Genomic DNA, 16,025 nt, shown 5'->3' on the forward strand with positions numbered 1-16,025 from the left:
CTGGAACATTTCCTAAAGATTTATTTATCTTATATATCATCAAATCCTATCGCCATATTGACATCAAGGGAGAGAAGAGGCAAGGAATAAGAAAAGTCTCAGTGACTGTGCTATTGTTGATAGTAATGTTTTGCCAGTAGTGCAGGGCACCAGAGTGTACAGAGGATTTGAAATTGGAAATCATTACAATTTAGTCTTGAGCAGGATAAAATTGAATTTCCTACTGAAAACAAAAACATGTAAGAAAGTTTTAAAGCAAATAAAAGTTGAGCAGCTCTCAGATGTAAACTGTAGACTAAAATAGAGAAATATTATTCAAGAAAAAATTAGAGTTTCAGAACAGGAACCAAACCTTGGAGAATTAGTGGCAAATCCTGAAGAAAAAATTGATTGATTCAGCCAGAAAGGCATGCGGTGAGCTTGTCTACAAGAATAGAAAAATCAGAACCCCATGGTGGACACAGGAAGTTAAAGAGGCAGTGAAGGAAAAGAAGAAGGCATATCAAAAGTTCCTGGCAAATAAGTCAGCTTGTGCTCTTAGAGAATACAGAGAGAAATGTAAGAAAGCTAAATACTGTGTAAAACTAGTTATACAAAAGTCATGGGAAGATTTTGATAAGAACATAGAAAATAAATATCAAGAAGGTGTCAAAATATTCTGGAGGTTGTTGGAGAAGCTTAGGAATGGAGGAAAGAGTGCTGTAAAAGGAGTTAAAGATGATAAAGATGACATGAAAATGGGAGAAAAAGATATCCTCGAAGTATGGAATAATTACTTTGAAAAATTGCTAAATGAAACAAGCAGTGATGACAGCACAATAGTAAAAAACACTCAGCAGACATGCAATCAAGAATACATATCCACACTTGAGTAGAAAAAAAACCTCAAAAGCCTGAAATGTGGAAAGGCAGCAGGAGTAGATGATATTCGACCAGAAATGCTCAAGTATGGAGATATAAAAGTCTTACAGTGGCTGTACTGCATAGTTCAGAAGTGTATATCCAACCACTGCAAAAATGCCACTACTACAACAACAGAAATGGCCCCCCAAGTCCTGTGGCCCACACTCACCTTTTACAGTTGCAGTAAGGCACCAAGGTGAGGCCAGGGGTACTAAGAATCTCGCAGATGAAAACAGGCCACCTCTTAAATCTATGAAATGGCAATCGGTACCCTCAATACTCGAACTTTGGCAATTGACTGCAGAATAGATTTATTAATCAAAGAACTAACCAATATCAACTTAGATATCCTGCTAGTGAATGAAACAAAAAGATTGAAAGAATTGACAGCAAGATGGTAATGGCTCACAGATACTCCATAGAGCATCCTCAAACAATGGCAAACAAGGCAGAGTGGGCTTCATTGTTAACTCTAAGCTCACCAATAAAAAACTTGTGTTTTTTATTGGATTTTAAAGACAACAAAAAGATTAAAAGAACTGACAGCAAAATGGTACGATAGCTCACAGATACTCCACAGAGCATTCTCAAACAATGGCAAACGAGGCAGAGTGGGGCTTCATTGTTAAATCTAAGCTCACCAAGTCGATCCTTTATTGTAACATCATATCTGAAAGAATAGGTGTACTCCTAATTGGAATAGAGAACAGTATAACAATAAAATTAATATCCTACTATGTTCCAAGATCTGTAGCTGATAATCAAGAAATAGAAAATTTTTACATGAATCTTGAACAGGCATTAAATTACAAGTCAACATACACATTCGTTGGTGGTAACTTTAATGCCAAAATACGATGTGGAAAAGAAAACGAAAAGTTTATAGGACCGCATGGCCTGGGAGAAAGAAACAGAAGAGGGGAGAGATTAGCTGAATTTACTGCAGCTGAACAACCCTTTATCATGAACACTTTTTTCAACAAATGCCCAGGAAGAAGATGGACTTGGCAATCACCGAATGGAGACACAAAAAATGAAATCGACAATTTTTGTGTCTCCACAAACTCCTTAGAGCCATTATAAGAATAGACCACAAAAAAGAACAACATATCAGGGCAACATCAAACCACAAAAGACAACCCAAACAAATAGACTACCACAAATTCAGGAAGTACATAGAAGAGACCGAATGAACTATTAAGAGCTGTTACATAAATGATGACTATATTGAATTTATTAATAAATTCAACGAGTGCAAGAAAAAAATCAGAAATTCCTGTGAAACGAAAGAAAAGAGAACAATTCTCACCTCAAACTATAGAACTACTGAAAAAGAAAAAAGAACCGAAGAAATCTGAAGAAAATTTTCAAGAATACAAAATATCTGTGAGTTACTTGTTTTATTTAACAGTCCATCAAAGTAATTAACTACAAACATTCAAATGTATACCAGAAATGATATGTTTCTGATTTCTTTTACAGTACTATTATTATTATTATTCAGGACCTTCATAGTGTTGTGAGACAGAAAGTCTTACAACTCCAGTGAAAGTTGTGTCCATCAACTCTGTAGATGGCATATTCTCATTGTTTGCTCCAGTGCCAAAGTTCTGCAGTTCTGATCATCAATTGTTTTAGTTGCTATTAAAATTTGTAACTATTTTTAAGTAATTTATGATACTTTCAGCAGAAGTTGTTGCTGTTTGGAATTACAACTCAAGCAACAAAAGTAATGAGGCCAGTATAGTGTGATGTCTATTAATAGCACGTGTTCTTCTAGCCAGGTTGTCTATTTTGTGGGATGAAAAACCCAAGTTTTCAGGAGAAACTATCCCGTCACCTTCATCAGTTCTTTACATTCTAAACAGGATTTGAACCAAGTCTTTCCATCCTAAAGGGCATCATCTATACTGACTGGACTATGGAGGCTCCACTTTCAGTAGAATTGAGTTCTTTTATGTAGTAACACTATTTGATATAGGATATCTACATAGTTCTACATTATTTTATTTTATTTTATTTTATTATTATTATTTATTTTTTTTTTTGATGCAGCATTTTCACCACACAGACTGAATTAAGATTGAATTCATTTATCTGGTAGTATGACAATACTTAATGCATATTCTGTTTTGGTACACATTAAAAAAGATTTGATTTTATGTTATTTTCAATCATCTGAACATAAGAAAAATTGACATAAACCGGGTTTTATATTGGCCGAAGGATTTTAATTGATACTAAGTAAGAAATACCAACACATTTCGCGAACTTAGCTGTTTGGCTTCTTCAGGGTGAATAAAAGAGATACAAAACGATTTAAACACTTAAACTATTCATGAAAGAATGAACCAAATACAATCGTATTTTTTTTACAAATACAGAAGAATGCGTATACATCAAACGCATGAGTGTGTATGATGTCAACTGTTGTTATGCAGGAACGTTCTGTAATTAGGAGCAGAATTTAACTCTGGCATGCTTAATGATCTTATGAGGGTCTTCCAAATATCAGCTAGAATTATTTCTTGGTTTCTATTGAGGTTGTGTTTAGAACAGATGACTGTTATGGCTTATTTTATGTATCGAGAATGGAAATCTCCCTTTTCATGTGGATTAAATTACATTGGTCAGATCTCAAGAAGTTTGGAAGTTAGAAAAAAAAAACATGTAGGAGATGTAAACAATAACAGAGAAGACAATTCTGGGTTAGCCCTTCATTCCCGAGGACAAACCATACCATTGAATGGGACAAAAGCTCCATGCCCTATTCAGAGGAAGATTTCCGTTCCCGATACATAAAAGAAGCCATAACAGTCATCTGTTCTAAACACAACCTCAACAGAAACCAAGGGTTAATTCTAGCTGATATTTGGAAGACCCTCATAAGATCATTAAGCATGCCAGAGTTAAATTTTGCTTCTAATTACAGAACTTTCCTGCATAACAACAGTTGACATCATACACACTCCATGCATTTGATGTACACGTTCTTCTGTATTTGTAAAAAGATACAATTGCATTTGGTTCATTCTTTCATGAATAGTTTAAGTGTTTAAATTGTTTTGTATCTCTTTTATTCACCCTGAAGAAGCCAAACAGCTAAGTTGGCAAAATGTGTTGGTATTTCTTACTTAGTATCAATTAAAATCCTTCAGCCAATATAAAACCCAGTTTCTGTCAATTTTTCTTAAAAAAGGATTTAATCATCTACTTTAAAAACAATATATATATATTCAATTTAATTATTAAAACTTTGTCATTCATAATGATTTTTGTATTTGATATCTAGTCAGTTTTTAATATGCTTTCTAATACAGCACTAGTTGTATACTTATCTGCAGTGATTTTTCTTCCTTTTTCTGTTATTGACCTTTATCCATCCCTGTCCTGTTCATGTGCTTAATTCCAGTTCTGCAGTGTATATATATATATATATATATATATATATATATATTTTTTTTTTTTTAAAAAGCATAATCAAATTCCCAACATGTACCCTGAGGGGTTGTATTGTGACAGTAATACATGAAAAAGTTTCATCATTACAAACTTCCTATCGACAATTTTCCTACAAATTAATCCATCAAGACCTTCAATATTATCATATCTTATTTTTCTGAGGCAATTTTTTTTGCTGTATTAATAGATTTTTTTAATTTAAAAAAAAAAAAGCTATTTCTAATAAATCAGCAGTCATTTTTGTTCGAGTAATTTTTTCTACCTTTCAGAACTGAAAATTGTTGCATTATTTCTATTAACTAACTGGCTTCCATCTCTTTCAGTTAAGAAAAATGAATCAATTTTCTTCTTTACTTTTGTCTAGAAAGATAACTTAAAAGGTTGCCTGAAGATATGTTTAGATCATTATGCACATTTTTCTAATCGTCAATACTAGAATACTGCAATATCAGTTTCATTTTACTTATATTCTTGGTTTTATTTTAGCCTTTTGCTGACTGGAAAATAGCAAAATTAATATGGAGTTTCCAGAAACAAACTTTTTTAAAACAAATATTAACCGAAGGTAAGCATACGACAAAAAGTAATTTCTATCTCTTTTTTTAAATTGGCTTAAGGCTAATGTCGATGAACTGATTACTTATTAAAACAAAAATCTCAAAACTCATTTTATTGTAATTGATTTATTAAGTTTTTCAAGCATCGTATGTATTTCTTTGTTGTATGTCATTTATTTAATGTAATTATATACAATTGCATGCAATGAATTAATGTAATCCATTGTATGTAATTGTATTTCTCGTTATTTCTTGAGAAATATCTCAAAAGATGTATACAGGATACTACTGTAGTATTCCTCTACATCCTTTGAAGAGATAATTTACTGTCCTCAGAGGTTTCCTATCAGTATTTTTTGTTTGTAAATTAGTATTATTTAACAGAAGTCTAATTGATCTGCTTTACACATTCCATTATTAATAGCTTACTGTCTTTCCTAATATTTTCAATTTTAATATATTTTTGCCACCTGCGTACATCCCTACTTACCTCAAAAATCTCTAATTGACTTCTAGTCTTTAATCACCTATTTTATTTCTAACCCATTTCTTATATGAAAAGAGAGAAATCATTTGAAAAACCTAGCATAGTAGTATGCTTCACCAGTATCTAAAATAAATTGATTCAGTTTTTCTACCATACCAATCCTATTTATTGTTTTTCTTTTCCATAATTTCATTTGCTGCACAGTTTTATTTAGGCAGATCAGAACTTGTACCTAAATAGCTTAAATGGGTTTCTTGTTAGGTTTGCTATCAAGCATGTTGATGATTTCTGCTCTTACAAAGGTTAGTTAGCCAATCTCATACATAGTAGGATTTTTTGTTCCAGAAACTTGTGTTTTCCTTCCCATAAAACAGATAAATCTACCAAAGAACACATGTATTTAACAGATATATCATGTACTGGCCTCATAGTCTTAGCTGTTATTGGCTTTATGTAATTATCCTTAGCTAATGGCTTTATGTAATTCCAAATACAGAGAAACCTCGCTTAACGTGAATTCGATATGTGTGATAATCAGTTAGCACGATTGAGTGAAATAATACTATTTCGCGCTTTAAGCGAGTGATTAATCATTGGTTAATGCAATTTTTTAAATTATGCGAAATTTTACGTTACACGAAATTTATTGTTGCCAATCTGCAGCGAGTGGAAAAGCTATGATTGTGTGAGACCTGGAATACAGCAAGTCTACAGGTTGGACTATATTACATAAGAGCAAAGCATACAAAGTACAAAGAAAAGTTGCTACTGCCTCTTTAAGCAGGCAGATCATCCGAAATAGTTGCAGGCACCAAATTGTCTGCAGACGACCAAGGTACTGGTCTGGGTGTTGTGCTTAGAAGAGCAGCCACCATACTGCAATCTATTGAGATTCATCCTCTGACTCAAATGTTAATGATCGAGATGGAGCATCTTTTATCACTCTGGATTGAGGATTATAACCTAAAAAGAATGCCTCTTAGTACAGGGAATATTCTGGCAAAAAGCTCTCAATATTTTTACCTCATTGAAAGAGACCAGATTTCAAGGGGTGAAAGCTTTACTGCAAGTTTAAGATGATTTGACTGTTTTGAAAATTGAACTGGATGACTGCATAACGTAAGAATAACTGGGGAATCTGCTGGTGCTTATAAAGATTCTGCAGCCAAGTTTCCTGAAGAGTTGCAAAGCATAATTCAGGAGGGTGATTATGACGATTGGCAAATATTCAACATTGACGAAATTGGTCTCTTTTGGAAGCATGTGCCACCAAAAACTTTCCTAGCTAAAACTGAAGCATCTTAACCAGGATATATCTGCAGCGAGTGGAAAAGCTATGATTGTGCGAGACCTGGAATACAGCGAGTCTACAGTTTGGTACAGTCTACAATTCTATGTTACATAAGAGCAAAGCATACAAAGTACAAAGAAAAGTTGCTAGGCTTAGAAAACTAACATAGGCTTTATAGTTGAAGCCTATGTTAGTTTATCTTGAGCAAAATCCAAGATCTAACATTATTGAAGAAATCAGCACAATTGGAAAAGAAACATCGATTTAATGAACTGGATAATGAAGATGTGAGAAACTTGCTCAATTTCCATTCAGAACAGTTAAGTGAGAATGATTGCCTTCAACTATAAGAACAGTGTGCATATGAAGAAAAAGATAAGGAGTGCAAACAAGAAGAGAATGTTATGACTTAGAAGCTAACTGCAAAAGAACTTGAGCTAGTTTTCAATCACATTGACTATGCTAATGAAATTTTGTTAGGTGCTGATCCTGATATGGAACGATGCTTCAAAGTCCTCCGAATTCTTGATAAAGTGATCGCCAGCTATCCCAAATTGTGTGACAAAATGAAAAAGTTGAGCACAACTCAAACATCTTTAATTAATTTTTTTGTAAAAAGTAGCTTAATCAAATGTTTAGACATTAAATAAAAATTTAAGCAATTGATTTTTATTAACTTTGATGAATTTATCCCCTAATATAGCTTATACTGTAATTTTTTTTCCCAAATTTATGCTAACTGATGGATGAATTATAATTATTCCTATTGTTTATTGTATTTGCTTAATGTGCTTAGCACAAATTAATTGATGGATTAATTAATCACGTTAAGCGAGGTTTTCCTGTATTAGCTACCATGTGGCTATTTCAGTGTATTGTGTCCATGGATGTAATATGACACCACTATCTAATGGTTCTCTTAATGTTTTGTATTAATTAGTTTATCTCTGCTATGTCTGTTTTTAATGTGTACATTAGCAATGTCTGCATCTTAAAGTACATTAAGAAAGTGTATCACAAGAGGAAATGTTCAAACCAAACAAGAATGCAGACCAGGACCAAATGCCAGCAAATAACTAAATACACTAAAGAAAATTTATCTATAAAGTGTGTGTGTGGGGGGGGGGGGAGTCATTAACAAAACTGCAGTATAAGTGGGGTAATTGGCTGATAAAATCACCTAAATGTTAATATCATTGAGAATATTTACCACTGATTACACTTACTTGCAAAATGCTTAAATGTTGTGTAATGTACATCTAAATTTCCACTCCGATGTTATTCTGCAACCTGAGATTAATGACCTTAAGCCAGTATTTGCTGTTATAGGAAGGAAAAACAAAGCATGTTTTTGGAAATTCATTATATATTACTGGAATGAACATAGCATAGAGGAACAGTAAAACTTTCTGTGTACTTTTAAAACTTTGAAATTTTATCCCTGACAATGTCTCTGTGACAGACAGACACGAAATATAGGATTGGATTAACTTGTATTTTATTGTTCCTCTTTGCTGTATTCATTCCATTAAACCAGCTCTTAGCCTGAATACTAGACAATCACTGAAAGGATATAATGTGATATTGAAAGATAGGAGTAATGATTCAGCTACATATATATGACGTTGCTTCTGATGTTGTTAGAGTTCTCTATACTGTTGCTACATTGTTATATTGTTTATGGGTATTAGGATTCATACAGAAGGAAAGATATCTGTATCCATTGAAACTCATTATTCTGTGATATACTAAATAATACTTATTATTATTATTACACCCTCCATGGAGTCGACAGACTCATTGTGGGAGGTTCATTCAATTGACAACATATAGAATCTTAAAGTCCTTAACACTCCTTGCATTAACAACACATTCTGGTAATGCATTCCATTCACTGACAATTCTCCATGTAAAAAATCTACTCCTCACACCCTTCTTCACCACACTTTTACATAACTTCCAGGAATGGCCTCAGGTTCTTCCCCTCCCACCTACTTTTTTTATAATCCTCCTCTGGATTAATCTGATAAAATCCTCTCACTAACTTAAACATCTCTATCATATCACCTCTCTTCCTCCTATCCACCAAACTCTGCAATCCACATCTATTCAACCTCTCTCCATACCCTATATTCCAAACTCCTGATATTGTCTTAGTCACTTGTCTTTGGACCCTCACCAGTGCCTTATACAGTGGCACAACCACTTCCTTATCCTTGCATGTTAGAGTACTTCTTATCATAGCAGCACTATGATGTACAACCTTTGCAACCCTAGCAATATGTCCTTTAAACTTTAGTCTACTGTCAATCATCACTCCCAAATCTCTAATCTCATCCACTTCCTGCAGTATGGCACCATTTATATAGTACACAGCCTTATATTTCTGCACTCCAAAATGCAACACCTTGCACTTATTGATATTAAAACTACAACCCCACTCTTTTGTCCATGTAAAAAGTCTATTCAAATTTTCCTGAAGGGATTCAGCATCAGCAGTGCTACTTGTAATTCTTCCCAACTTTGCATCATCAGCAAATAACTGAAGATCCCCACTCAGTCCACATGATATATCGTTTACAAACAAGTTAAACATCAGGGGGCCCCAAGAACAGAACTGAACTCTGGGGCATGCCACTGGTTACCCTTCTTTTTTGAGACACTGTTCCATCATACACAACTTGCTGGTATCATTGAGAGAGCCGGTCTCTGATCCATCTAACCAATATATTGTCTATTCCCGCAGCTTGTATACCAACTTATCACTTGGTAATCTGTCAAATGCTTTTGCAAAGTCTAAGAATATCACTGTATATGATTCTCCCTTATCTAACACACTCGTCACCTTATCATAAAATGCAAGTAAATCGCTGAAACAGGACCTACCCTTTGCAAATCCATGCTAACCTTCACAAAGAATGCCATGTCCATCAACCCAATTCTGTATTCTGTTCTTTACCAATCTTTCCAACACCTTGACCACAACTGCAGTTATACAGACTGGCCTATAGTTTTAGATTTCTGTCTTAGAACCATGCTTATAGAGTGGTACTATTTTGCCTTCTTTCTACTCCTTAGGGACCCTACCTACTGTGACTTTCATTAAATAACCAGGTCAAGAGCATAACCAACTGTGGTGCACATTCCTTAAGCAAACGTGGTAATATGTCATCCATTCCACAGCCTTATTCACGTCTAACCCAACTAACACCTGATACACCTTTGTTTCTTTCATTTCCAATTCTCCTAATACTTGCCTCTCTTCTATATATTGCACCGAATCATTTACACCAGTATGATATACGCTGATCAGTGCTTGTTCAATAATTCCATTATATCCTTTGAAGCTTTTAGTCTGCTGCTATTACTATCCACCAATGTTAATCTGCCATAATTATTCTTCCTCTTGCTTGCCATGTAGTGGAAAAATTCCCTTGGATTAACCTTGGCTTGACCAGCCAATCTCCTCTCATATTGCACCTTTTCTTTCTTTACCATATTCGTCACCTTTCTAGCCTGCACCTTATATCCTTCATGGATCTGATCACCACCAACTGTCTTGTCCCTCCTTCATAACATTTTCTTTTCCAGCACCGCTCGCTTGATTTTGCTGTTCACCCATTTCACTCCCACTCTATTTACTCGCTTAACCCTTGGTATGCAGGTCATACATTGCTTTTGTCAGATTCTGCCTTACGAGTTTCCATGCATTGTCCACATCTTTTTCCAGAGAGTTCATCTACCTAACATACTGATGCTAACTGACTCTTTTTCCAGAGAGTTCATCTACCTAACATACTGATGCTAACTGACTACAGAGTTTTCTATAATTATTATTATTACATGACCCCTTCATGGAGCCCAAAGACATCGAAGGAAGGCACCTACTCTACAACTCTGTCTCCACCACTCAAACCCCCCCCCAACTACAACGAACCACAACTACCACCATCATCATCTACACCAACGCCATCTACTGCCCATCATCACCACTAGTATTTTCACAGACAATCACACACATCCATTCCCATGGCAGGATTCAAACATGTAGCCTTTTGGTTGGAGAGCAGATACGCCACTAATCACCTGCTTTATACTTCCATAACAAGTACCTCATGATCACTCTCACCAACTGGCAGCAGTGTCAACACCTAATTAACAACTACATCTTGTGAAGTTATCACCAAATCCAAAACATTAAACCCTCTAGTTGATTCAATCACATGCTGCTTAAGATACTTATCTCTCAGAAATCCCACAAACTCGCTCTCCTTGTTCCCATCCTTCCAGTCTATATTCCTGTAATTAAAGTCTCCCATCAGGATCACCTTCTTTTTACATGCCCAACTAATTTGCATAAACATTTCACATTCAGTATTCTCTGCATTCCCTGGCCTATAACAACATCTTATCATATATACTAACTTGTTTATTTTGACTTTGCACCACACAGATTCAAAATCTGTGCATGCACCATCAACTTCTACACTTTGCAGACACAATTCCACTGCAATCATTAACAATACTCCCCTTCCTCTTTTCACATCTCTATCCTTCCAGAAAATTATATATCCTTCTAATTCTATTTGTAACATCACATCCTCCTCAGACAACCGAGTTTCACTTATTCCAATTACTTTTGGGCATGCTGTCTCAATCAATGCCACAAACTCAGCTCTCGTGTTTCAAATACTCCTTGCATTTGTGTATAAACATAGCAATCACTGTGTTTGAGGCCATCTACCAGCACCAACATTCTCTATTCTAGCTGCTATACTGCACCTCTCTCTTTGGTTTGACCTGATCCTGATTGTGATTTCCATTCTTACCTGTCTCATCCTAACCTTTATGCATTCCATTATCTTGTGCTGCTGCAACCACATCTTCAACCTCATGTCCATCTTCCTCCTGCTGTACAATCTGTTGATTTGTGCTATCCTGTTTCACAGGTAGACCCTGATCATTTGCTACATTAAATTCTTAACTCTGTGTCTTCTCAGAAAACGACAGCCTTTCTAAATGCCCAACACCAAACCCATACAAATGTAATCCATCAAAATTAGCGGATTTGAACTTCCCTTCAAATTCACTCCACAGATTTACAAATTGAACCCCCTTTGCCTCACACAACTCAGGCATCTTACTCTTCATTATCTCTGCTCTCCTTCTCAACTCACTGTTATCATATCTGGGCAACACACCTACGACTTTCCCAACAACACTATTCTTCTTTACCTGCTGCAACAACTTCCTCAAGTTTCTATCAACATTCTTCTTCTCCCCAACTAAGTCATTTGTGCCCACGACTACCACTAATTTTGATGCCCAGTATTTCCTTTTCTGCAATGCATCTGTTATTTGCTTTATTGTTTCACCAGGAAAGCATGTTTTGTACACTTTATTAGTAATCACAGCTCTAATGATCGAGTCTCCGTACACTGATATACAATTATCCTTTGATTCTTTCTTTATAACATTAACTTCCTCCTTCTCCTTATCATCAACCAATCTCTCCTTTAGCTGTTTAATATCCTTTTCCAGATGTTTCATTTCGATTTTCATATACATTATCTCTTGCCGAAGCTCTTTTACTATGGTCCCAATGTTTGCTCCCATTTTTAATTGCTCTAATCTATCCAGACACTTTTCACATACGTTAATACTTTCCTTCTTCTCATTTACCTTACAGTCCACAGATCTTTCACATTTTTTTGGTGCATACAACTTCAATATAGCAGTTTTCAGTTATAGCAGTTATAAAGTGTTCTCTGCCAGGTTGGCAGCAAAACGACCCAGAGGAAGACCAAGATATAGGTGGATTGATACAGTACAAAAGTGCCTTAGACGATAGAAATATAAGATCTGATAATGTTGGAGTCTTGACAAGTAACAAACTGATTTGGAGGAAAATTGTAGATAGGAAGTTAGTAATGATGTAATTTTTTTCATATAGTACTATCATATCCTGTACACCCCTTGAGGGTACATGGCAGGAATTTGATGATGATGATATAGCAGTTTTTTCAATGCATCCACCACAAAAAATCCAAGGCAAAACCAGACTTTCGTACAGAAGCCCTCTGTGCTGTTGATGTACGTTTCTTTATGGATGCCATCTTTAGACGCTGAAGTAGTACGGCAAACAAGTAGAAAAACACAATATAAACAACAAAAAATTTCAACAACACCACTGAAGGACACTTTTATCCAAACTGAAAAAAATGCAGCACAATTTGCAACAAAAAGCCACACTATACACTATTAAAATACTTTTTTTTATCACAGCTCAAAACTACCGTATGCTCACTTGCGACACAACAGCATATTGACTTATAGGCTTTACTTGCATAGTTTGCATGAGAATTGCATATAACTCACAGCTTCTGACTGCATACTGTTGAAATTTATCTTGACAGTAGCCTTGATCTAGGCATTTTCTCTGTGAGTACTTCTTTCAGCTTAATACCTGAATTAACAACCCAGCTCTACAGGTATGTTTATTAAATGCTGTTGCTTATAGCCTTCTTCCTGTTATTGCTATCTTGTCATGTTTCTTTCTTTATCAAAAGATTGTATTGATTCCAGCTCACTTGTCCTTCCTTCTCCCCATGGCTGCAGATGTTTGTTTTGGGATTTTGTGATTTCAAATTCATGCTGTAGGATTTATGTATATCCTACAGCTGGGAATGTACACAAGTAATATTCCAAGATGATATTAAGATAATAACTTTATTTATTTATTGCACAAAATTTATTTATTAACTTTTCTTTCTTGAAAACCTTACAAATAATATTCGGATTAAATCATTAAAAAAAAAAACTTTATCAGTTACTTAAAATTAATTGAACAAGTATAACTGTTGCAGATCAGTAAAAGTCATTATTGCCTATTACCCAACTGAACAACAACAACACTCAGCTCTGTATTAGCGGAATACTACTCATGAAATAAAAATTCAACCACCTCTACTTTTAGGAATTTTGTTTGATCTTTCAGGTGAGCGATATGTAATGACTTTGTTCAGTGCATTAAGTTTTGCAGAACAAGGTAAGTTATAAAAATTTTTTTCTCAAAATTGTTTTACAAATATCAATAGGTTCAGATTTTTATTATCATATTATAACATATATAATGCACGCTGGCAAAGGAAAGGAGTTCAGCAAATTGGGCAGATGCTAGGCTTTGTCAGGAATGTCAATTCCTGACAAAGCCTAGTATAGTTATAGATATAAAAAAAAGTATATAGATATAAAAAAAAAGTATAGTTATAGACTTATTGAAAAGTATAGTTTAAGCTTAAAAGGTAAATCAAGCATTATTAAATAACAGTATATGCAATAAATAATAATATTTAGGGAGTCCAAATTACATAATGTTTGCCTCTAAATCAGAATATTCTACTGACAAAGCTTAGCAAGTTCAGGTCGGAATGATTTGGCTTGCTCACTGCAAACCTAACAATCTAGCGAATTTACCAGCAAGTTTGTTCCTGCGTGTCGTCGGACTTTTCATAACGGTTTCTTCGATTGCAACTAATCCCATGCTGAGGAGAGGACAACAGGTAAAGAGGAATGTTCTTTTCAGAATATATTAAAAAAGATAATTAAAGAGAATGATATATTTGATTATTAGTTACTATACTTGATTTACTAAAAGATGTAAAGAATAGCAGATATAAGGAAAAGAAAGAATAGACTTGAATAAAAGTACATTCAGTACTGTAAAATAAAATGGAGCATGAATAATTTGCATCTGTGATATTATGTGCTTGTGTTATAATTATCTGGGAGTGAAGAATACATGATCCTATAAACTCTAAACTTTTGTATTTACATTTATGATGGGCATATTTAAAAAAAAATTTTTTTTTTAAATTATGAATAGATGGAAAGGAATTTGTTTGCGAAATATAAATCACTGACAGCCACTACACTGCAAATGCAAAAAAAAGTATTAGTTTTATTGTATCACTAAATATGGTACAGAGACATTTGCAGTCTATGTGATGTATTTGTCAACAAATAGTGCAATTAGAGACAGTTGGGATAAAAACAGCACGACCTAATGAAAGATATATCCTTCCACAGAAACTGTGCTGCAGAGACTCAAGCAAAACTGTTTGTTATACTGCCAAACACAGCATCTAACTAAAAACATTAACATTTGTCCAAATTTTCAATTATGTGAAATAAGTGTTTGTTCAATTGCATTTGAAATTTTGGATGTCATTAAGACAGATCACAAATACCAACTTCAAATAAAATTCTACCAAAAAAGCTAAAACGAACATGCAGCATAAACTTTATGTCAGTGAGACCACTTGCCAGCCCATTGCAGGAACAGTATACAAAAAACCAACAGTAAAATTATACCGAAAGGTTTGCAACTAACACTCTCAGATTGGCCTGCACGCACAATGGGTAAGTGGCACACAAATGGTAATGAGAAGTCCCATCAGTACAATCAATGTGCAAAACACTTCCCAACTTGAACATGTTAATACTGAAATAATTTCACTTCTGTAATAAAATTGTCATTTCCTAGGCTCATCATTGCCTGCTGTGAGTCTAATATGTCTTAAAATAATAATAATAAGAAGAAAGAAGGATATTATGGTTCATAAATAAAAATAGATACGGCTATCTTATAGAGCATCAGTATTCGCCTCTCATCTTCTTGTATAAAGACACCTCTGGGACTGCGATATTTATTCAAAAGCACATATGCCACAGTGAAATAATAATTATTTTTTTATTCACAAATATTTCATTGTACACTAATGTGAGTTGGAGAACAATAATGGAAATTTAAATTAAAAAAAAAGAAAATATGCATTGCAGTAGAATCCTTCTAGACATGAATGTTTAAAATATTAATACAAAGACTTAACTTAGCTGGCCTGGTTGGCTGAGTGGTTAGCATATCCACTCTCCAGTCAAAAGGCTGCAGGTTTGAATCCTGCCATGGGCATGGATGTTTATGATTGTCTTTTAAAATTCTAGTGGTGGTGGCGGGCAGTAAATGGTGTTGGTGTAGATCAGGGGTCGGCAACCTTTTCAGACTCGCGGGCCACATTGAACTTTTATTTTTAATAATCAGGCCACAAGCATTTAATTAAGCGAAAATAGTAAGTGAAAAAAATATTTGAGTTATCAATTTTTATTATGAAAAATTATTATCATGTAAAAGCAATTTAATATATATGATGCATCACAATATGTATATCTCCCTACTTTTTTGGCAAGCATCGATAAAATTTTTGGATATTTTCTAACAAAAATGCGTTCTTTAATGTGCACCAAAATCTCAGTTGTCATCGGATGA

At 34.4% G+C, this 16,025-nt stretch overlaps 1 protein-coding gene across 2 annotated transcripts in view; it reads left to right on the forward strand.

Moving 5' to 3' along the window:
* LOC150109191 (man(5)GlcNAc(2)-PP-dolichol translocation protein RFT1) overlaps positions 1-16,025 on the forward strand; it is a 153,396-nt gene that overhangs the window by 62,340 nt on the left and 75,031 nt on the right. For both annotated transcript variants that reach the window (XM_090406111.1, XM_090406120.1), the window contains exons 7-8: positions 4,852-4,930; positions 13,698-13,748. In XM_090406111.1, coding sequence (XP_090262237.1) covers positions 4,852-4,930; positions 13,698-13,748 — 130 coding nt within the window. The remainder of the gene's footprint in view (positions 1-4,851; positions 4,931-13,697; positions 13,749-16,025) is intronic.

The sequence above is a fragment of the Typopeltis vanoorti genome, chromosome 2 (genome assembly GCF_054136105.1).
Source record: "Typopeltis vanoorti isolate ZY-2024b chromosome 2, IOZ_Tvanoo_1.0, whole genome shotgun sequence".
Lineage (NCBI taxonomy): Eukaryota > Metazoa > Arthropoda > Arachnida > Uropygi > Thelyphonidae > Typopeltis > Typopeltis vanoorti.